Source organism: Camarhynchus parvulus, chromosome 1A (assembly GCF_901933205.1).
Source record: "Camarhynchus parvulus chromosome 1A, STF_HiC, whole genome shotgun sequence".
Taxonomy (NCBI): domain Eukaryota; kingdom Metazoa; phylum Chordata; class Aves; order Passeriformes; family Thraupidae; genus Camarhynchus; species Camarhynchus parvulus.
Window position 1 is genome coordinate 12,645,493 of NC_044586.1, and position 7,741 is coordinate 12,653,233.

At 41.3% G+C, this 7,741-nt stretch overlaps 1 protein-coding gene across 2 annotated transcripts in view; it reads left to right on the top strand.

Annotated features, from left to right (window-relative positions):
- Positions 1-5,673, top strand: part of CHRM2 (cholinergic receptor muscarinic 2) — an 85,148-nt gene extending 79,475 nt beyond the window's left edge. Inside the window, exons 2-3 of one of the 2 annotated variants that reach the window (XR_004061198.1) lie at positions 472-2,697; positions 2,815-2,827. Coding sequence is in view for 1 of the 2 variants with exons in the window: in XM_030960794.1 (XP_030816654.1) it covers positions 511-1,908 (1,398 nt within the window). In the remaining variant the exon portion in view is untranslated. Of the gene's footprint in view, positions 1-471 lie in introns of both variants that reach the window. The other variant, XM_030960794.1, reaches the window with a different exon arrangement.
- Positions 5,674-7,741: the final 2,068 nt, after the last annotated feature.

A 7,741-nucleotide genomic window follows, 5' to 3' on the forward strand; every position in this document is an offset into this window, starting at 1 on the left:
AAGACAGAAACAGAGATCTCCTTCCCATGATCTGCCCCTCAGTAGATCACAGCTTCACTTTGGGTTATAAGAATGTTACATCCTCCAGTCGAGACTTTTTATTTGGAATAGGGTTTGAAATGAGCAAAGTGAACTATTTTGTTAGCAAGAAAGAAAATAATATGCAGGTTCAGCTCCAAAATAGTCAAGTCAATATTAGTTTTAAAAAATAACAAAGAGAAAAAGATATCTGAGAACTTAATGTAGTTTTCAGTCCAAAAGTGTGCCTTTCTCACACATTTAGAGTTAGCCTATTGTTCTATTATTCCTAAACTGTACACTGTGTTTCCTTTAGACAAAGTTGACTGGTTTTTCCTGAATACATCTTCTAGCTTTAAACTTTTGCCAAGTCGTGCTCTTTTGGGATCCATTCCTTAAAGGCAAAGGGACTAACTTCCTGATGGTATCTGTTTTCTTTTCTTTCCTCTGCAGGCTTAAGTTGTAAGTGAGTATCTCATTATCAGAAGCGAAATGAATAACTCAACATACATAAACTCTTCCTCTGAAAATGTGATGGCCTTGGAGAGCCGCTATAAAACTGTCGAGGTGGTGTTCATCGTCCTGGTGGCAGGGTCCCTCAGCCTGGTCACCATAATTGGCAACATCCTGGTCATGGTGTCAATCAAAGTCAACAGGCACCTCCAGACTGTCAACAATTATTTCCTGTTCAGCCTGGCCTGCGCTGACCTGATCATCGGCATCTTTTCCATGAACCTGTACACCCTGTACACTGTGATAGGCTACTGGCCCTTGGGGCCCGTGGTGTGTGACCTCTGGCTGGCTCTGGACTATGTGGTCAGCAACGCCTCAGTAATGAACCTGCTCATTATCAGCTTTGACAGGTACTTTTGTGTCACCAAGCCCCTGACGTATCCCGTGAAGCGGACCACGAAGATGGCCGGCATGATGATCGCAGCCGCATGGGTGCTGTCCTTCATCCTCTGGGCCCCTGCAATTCTCTTCTGGCAATTCATTGTGGGAGGAAGGACTGTCCCAGATGGGGACTGCTACATCCAGTTTTTTTCCAACCCTGCTGTCACTTTTGGCACTGCCATTGCAGCCTTCTATTTGCCCGTTATCATCATGACTGTCCTTTACTGGCAAATTTCTCGAGCCAGTAAGAGTCGGATAAAGAAAGGAAAAAAGGAAGCAGCCCAAAACCAAGAAACAGTTTCCCCCAGCCTTGTCCAAGGTAAAATAGTGAAACCAAACAATAACAATATCCCGACCAGTGGGGATGGGTTGGAGCACAGCAAAATTCAGAATGGAAAAACCAGTGAAGAGACTGTGACCAATAACTGTGTTCAAGGGGAGAAGGAGAGCTCCAACGACTCCACCTCCATCAGTGCAGTTGCTTCCAACTTGAAAGAGGATGAAGCTACCAAAGATGCCAGACAGGCTTCTGCCTCCCAAGACCATGTCAAAGCAGAGAACTCCAAGCTGACATGCATCAGAATAGTCACCAAGTCCCAAAAGGGGGACTGCTGTGCCCCTACCAACACTACCGTGGAGATTGTAGGCACGAATGGGGAGGAGAAGCAGAATAGCGTGGCCCGGAAGATCGTCAAGATGACAAAGCAGCCAGCCAAAAAGAAACCACCCCCTTCTAGAGAGAAAAAGGTGACAAGGACGATTTTGGCCATCCTCCTGGCCTTCATCATCACCTGGACCCCATACAATGTGATGGTGCTCATCAACAGCTTCTGCACATCCTGCATCCCCGGCACCGTGTGGACCCTGGGTTACTGGCTCTGTTACATCAACAGCACCGTCAACCCCGCCTGCTACGCGCTCTGCAACGCCACCTTCAAGAAGACCTTTAAGGACCTTCTCATGTGTCATTACAAGAATATAGGAGCTACAAGGTAAAAATGATAATGAAAATGGTTATGGAAAGGGTGGAGAAGTTCCAAATAAAATTTAAAAAAACTTTTGATGCTACAGCACTTTATGGTCTTCTGTGGAATGTGCAATCCAGGATGTTAGTGGAAATACTGATGAGGGGCATCAGCTGTTACCCCTGAGGACTACACTTTAAAACATTTTTTTAATAATTGAAAATAAATCTTTGGGACACGGGGATGTTTGACATATTGTTCAAGTGTGTGGACTGGAGGCACAGTTCTTACTTTCTGAGAGTATTCTGCAGAAGGGCTTTAAAGTCTATGATTTTTGGGTCATTCTGTGTAAAATACTTGTTCTTTCATACTCTTTTTCTTGTGTTTTTTCCTGTGTGTGTTTATTGCGTCTTCATCTAGGTGAAAAAAAAAACAAAAAAACCCAAATTTTAATAATAACTGTGTGGAAGAGGCATAGGAGTTTGGAAGATCATTGCATAATCCAAATCAATCATGGCAGAACTTTTCTAAAGCTCAAAGTTGTCTAAAGCTGTTTTGCCACTGTCATGTAAGAAGCTTAATGTTAGGTAAATCATGATGAAAGTTTTTTATGTTGTTTATGACACCACCATTTCCAAAACCACATCAGTTCTGAAAGTGTTCTTATGCGCAACATGTAATCATTGTATATTGTTCCAAGTCTGCTGCTTGCCCCATCCCAGGGGCTTTTGTTCTGTGACTTTTTCATCATGTCAAGATCAAAGTGAAAAGACGTGGTCTCGTCCAGATTGCTACATGCCAAGACTTCTTCAGCATCCATGTAAACCAAAGCTTTTGAGACTATTTTGTTCACTTTATTCGTCACATAACATTAACCTGTGGATTTGTCTTTTACCTTCATCAGCCCTTTCTTCCTTTCTGTACCTTACTTGTCCAGGGCAAGACCGAACATCAAAAGAAGCTGTAAATTTAAAGGTCTCATCCAGTCGGCCACCATGGTGGCCAAACAAAGGGTCTCAGGTGAAGAATAGAAACAAGATTATTACTAGAAAAATGAAAAGCTACATCCATTTAAAGTTGGATGTACAGATGAAGAGGTATGTTGAGGCTTCACAGAATGAATAGTTAATATTAGATGACCGTGCTGTCAAAAGATAATTCTATGATTAATTTATTGAGGTAAAAAATAAGATAGACTGACATACCCACCTGGATCAAGCTCTGCTAAGCCCTTAGTGTGCAACTGGGGTCCTTTCTGGGTGAATCCTGCACAAGATGTTTGCTTTCTGGAAAAGATAATGGTCACATTGCCTTGTACTACCTGAGAGCCATATTTTGACTGTAAGTCAAGGGGTAACACTAATAAAAATCCAGACAGGAAAACTGTGATTATAAAAAACCAGATATTAAAATAGTCTTGATGGGAGTCTGGCAAGGTTTAAGTTCAAATATTTTTTGCTACTCTACAGTAGGTGAAATTTAGATCATTTCTGCCTGACAAAGAATTTAGTATTCCAGTATTTTATATTTACTGTAGCAAAAAAACCATTTTGTGGACAGGTCAGAGGGTATCAGATTATTGAAAACAGATTGTCTGGGAGTCATGCACATTTTATTTCCCTCCTTCTTAGTACCTCTAACTTCCAGGCCCTAACAAAGGTACATTTATATGTTTTCTTACCCAAAAAAGCATAGACAATGTCCTGAGGATCTCTTTTCTGAGTGAACACCACCCACCAAACAGGACACAAATTCATTTGGTTATTTCACGCTACAGCTATAGAATATTCCAAAATGCACCTCAAAATATCAGCCTCTGAGATTACAGAGAAATTAATCTTGCAGGATTAAGTTTTACATTTGACAAGCTTAATGGAAGACAGTGTCAAAGCACTCTGGTATCATGACAATTTTCATGTTCTGCAGCACAAGTTCCCAGCAGAAAGTGAAAATGAGGAGGATTAAACTGCAGTAAATTAAGGCCATGTTAAATTCCGGATTAACATGTCTTAATATGAAGTCATTGAATTTATACCCCTAGTGATTTCATCCTAATATAACTGTCTCTATACAGCCAGGGATCTAATTTTGCAACCCTCACTTGCCTTGAGTCACATCTACTATCACTGTTTTAATCTTCCTGCTTGTAAGGAAGAATAACTAAATGACAAAACTTGCCAAAATGAGCACTGCTTGCCTTTTAAAACTTCATTCACTATTTATCTTGACAGGTCAAAGGAAGGACTTACACATTCCTAGCTTGTTCAGTCTCTTTACAGTGTTATAAAAATCCAGATAAAGTCCCGAGTTAGAATAAAATCAAATATGTTCCATTTCTAAATCTGACTTCTTTATAAAAGTTTCATAAAAGAAACACACCTGCTTCTTTCTTTCAGCAAGTGCTGTGGGTATCAATGGTACAGGTACTCAAATTGGGAAATAATGGTTTGTATAGCCATAGTTAATCTTTTAACTCTGGTTTTCTGGCAGGTGTACAAATCCCTTATTCTCACATTTGAAGCTATCACTTGTTCATAATTAATTAATCTAACAGATAAGGACACTCCTACAGGTTAAGAAGTGTGACGGATAGATTGCAATTATACTCCTTCATCATATCATATGATGACACTCAAAATACCACAGGAAGAAAAGTATTTTGGGGCCAGCATTCATGAAAAATACAAGCAAAGGAAAAACATAATTTTGAAGTTTTCCAGCACTTTTCCCTAGCACCACCCTCACTTGATCTCAGAAGATGCTTTGATTTGTGTTATAGTATATTTAAAAGGCTTGTAGGACACAATCCTCTGTGTTTCCACCCTGTAACAGTTTATGGTACATTTACATTTGCAGACAATTAAACAGTGTAAAAATAGTTGACATAGTGCACCTATGTATGGATCCACAGGCATGCAAACACACAAGCCTACATGGTTTGTGTACATGAAAAATAACCAACTAATATTCAAGATATTGCATGGAGCCTTGTCTGCCTAGTGTGCATTGCAAACTGCTGGGAGGTGCAGAGCCAACACTTTTTTCACTGTCTCACCTCTTCTGAAGGCAGAGAAGAGGTAGAACATGCCCTCAGATATTGGGAACCTCTTGGGTCTTCAGGTGGTTGTGGCTCAGTAAGACAAAAATGCGCTAATAGTCCAGAACTGCAAAATAATTTCTTCTTGAATATCCTTTGAGCTTTCATGTCTTTCCTTTGTGTCCCAAACCACGTTCACCAGGTTTCACTTCCCTCCTGAGTGATAGATCTGCAGGATCTAGATGTCAGTCTTGAAGAGCAGCTCTTCCTGGGTAACCTCAGCTTCCCTGGCTGTCACCTGCACCCCGTGGTCCCCAAGGTGGCCCTGCTGCTGGAGCTGCCTCATCTTCACCTTCAGCTTGGCCAGAGGATCCCAGCAGCACATCCACACCATGTGCTGTGCTTGCCACTTCTGTTTCACATAGAAATCCAGCACACTGTGCAGGTGACTCATGAGAACAAAAAGAAAAGCAAAAACATCCAAAAAGCTATAAGTGACAACAAAAAATTGCAGCTAGAACTTCCTACCCCCTCCTTTTCTTCCTCTTTCATTATTTCCAGAAAGAGGCAGCCCACAGGGAGTGATTTGTGTTGTCATGGGACAGCCCTACCTTCGTGCTCCAGGAAGAGAACAGCAACTTGGAGATGCCGCAATCCAGTGGGGAACTTTTCTGATTATCAGAGATGTCTGTGGTCAAAGAGAAAGGAAGAAAGGAAGAAAAAGAAAGAGAAAGAATAAGAAGGAAAAGGAAAAGGAAAAGGAAAAGGAAAAGGAAAAGGAAAAGGAAAAGGAAAAGGAAAAGGAAAAGGAAAAGGAAAAGGAAAAGGAAAAGGAAAAGGAAAAGGAAAAGGAAAAGGAAAAGGAAAAGGAAAAGGAAAAGGAAAAGGAAAAGGAAAAAATAAGGAAGAAAGAAAGAAAGCGAGAAAGCTGAAGCAATGTTTAAAATCTGTTTTCCAGTGAGAACAAAATCTAAGAAAAACTTGTCAGCCTTCTTTCTGTTTGAGATTTTCATTTGATTTATTAGGAATCATAGGACCTATTGAAAGATAGCAAAGTATTTGAATGCTGCCTGATGAAAGGCAGTCCAAAGACAACAAACACAACTATATAGGTCAGATTGCTTTTTCTTGTTTTCTTTCATTGTTGGGTTTTTTGGTTTTTTTTTGCTGTACAAAAGCTCACAGGGATGGGAGTGTTCAAGTGGGCCCCAGAGATCAGTTGTTTGGCATTCACAAAGCATGAAGGGGACAAAAGCGAGTGCTAAATCTATCAGCCCTCTGCTTTATACTCTTCTGGTAGAGAAAAACATATTGACAAGAAGAGGTGCCTTCAAGAAGTGTGGCTGTGATGAAAACAGCCCACACACCACTGAAGAAACCCTTGAAGTGGCCCAGCAGCTCCTGACCTCTCATCCAGTGATAGGAGCAGGAGGGCAGAGACTTTTTTTTATTTTATCTTCTTATGGATTTGAATGTGTCCATCTGTCTGTGGGAATTGCTAGCAAACTCACGGTCCCCTTCCCCAGTTTTGGCTGATTTTGATCTCAGTTATTCATTCTTATGAATGGGACATTCCTATGGATGAGTGAGTGCTGCCTCAGGACACAGCTCCCAGTTTCTCCTGTGGTGCTGGGGCAGCACACTTTGAATTTTTCACCTCTGCTGACAGTACCTCTCCTTGCCACTTCTATGCCCCAAAATGAATCATGGCAGTGGCCATGAATAGCAGGACTGAATAGGAAAAGCATCCTGACAGCCAACTTGCTGGAAACTCAACACGAATGCAGCTGGGGGCAGGAGTGGAGCAGAGCCATGCTGACGCTTTTCTCTCTCTCCCCTTAGAACACTTTGGAAAAATCTTTATTTTTTGACAAATTGTGGAGTTTCTGGAGGCTAGAATCTAAAATTTTACATTAAAAAGGGCAGGGAAACAAACTCTAGCCCTGTGCATGGGTGGTGTTTGCTGACAGTGAGTTTGGAGTTTAATAGTCCCAGATGACAACAGTGCAAGTGGTAAAAATTGAGAGGCTTAAAAGAAGTTAGCTTTTCTTTCACTACAGACACTTACAAGGGTATGATTTCTATACAATACTGCTTTTTCAGTTCTGGTATGTTACAAAATGCTCTAGACTTCTAAGGAACCTTTCTTTTTTAAAGTTTGTAGAGAACCTTGCCTTGAAGGAACCTCAGAGATGGTCTTTAATTTTCTGTGGCCTCTCTTCTCTGCCTGTTTTTGCTCTTCTGCCACAGTTTTACCAAAAAGCTTTCCTCCTTACTTTAACAATTGTCACCTGTGTTACAGCTATAGGCTTGTAATTTCACTTGCCTTTCAGTGAATGCTGGTATTTAACCACTTTGACCCCACACAAAAACTGCCTTCCCTAGCATGCAGCATCCTCTTCCACTGAAGCCCAAGCTACTGTGTGCAGTGGCAAGTTCCATAAATCCTTTCTGCATGGGTTTTAAATTGGAAGTAAAACAAACCCTCCAATGAAACAAAGCCAAATCAGTTCCTCTTCTCCCCAGCTGTGTTATCTCTGTGTTAGGCACAACAGTGGATAAGGTCCAAGAGTGAATGTGCTCATAGTGGGATATCATGCTGCCACATGCACGGATTAATTTTCTGCTCTGTGCCACAGAAAGGCAGCCCTGCCTTCCCTCGATTCCTCTTTCATTCATGAGCTTACTGGCAGAGCATTCACTGAGAGCCCAAACCTAAGAATGTAATTATAGCAAGGCTGAGTTGAACATCTACCACAACCAATGCAATTATTTCTCCTATATTTTTACTTCCCTCCTTTTGCAAAGGCCTCTTTTGCTGCACTGT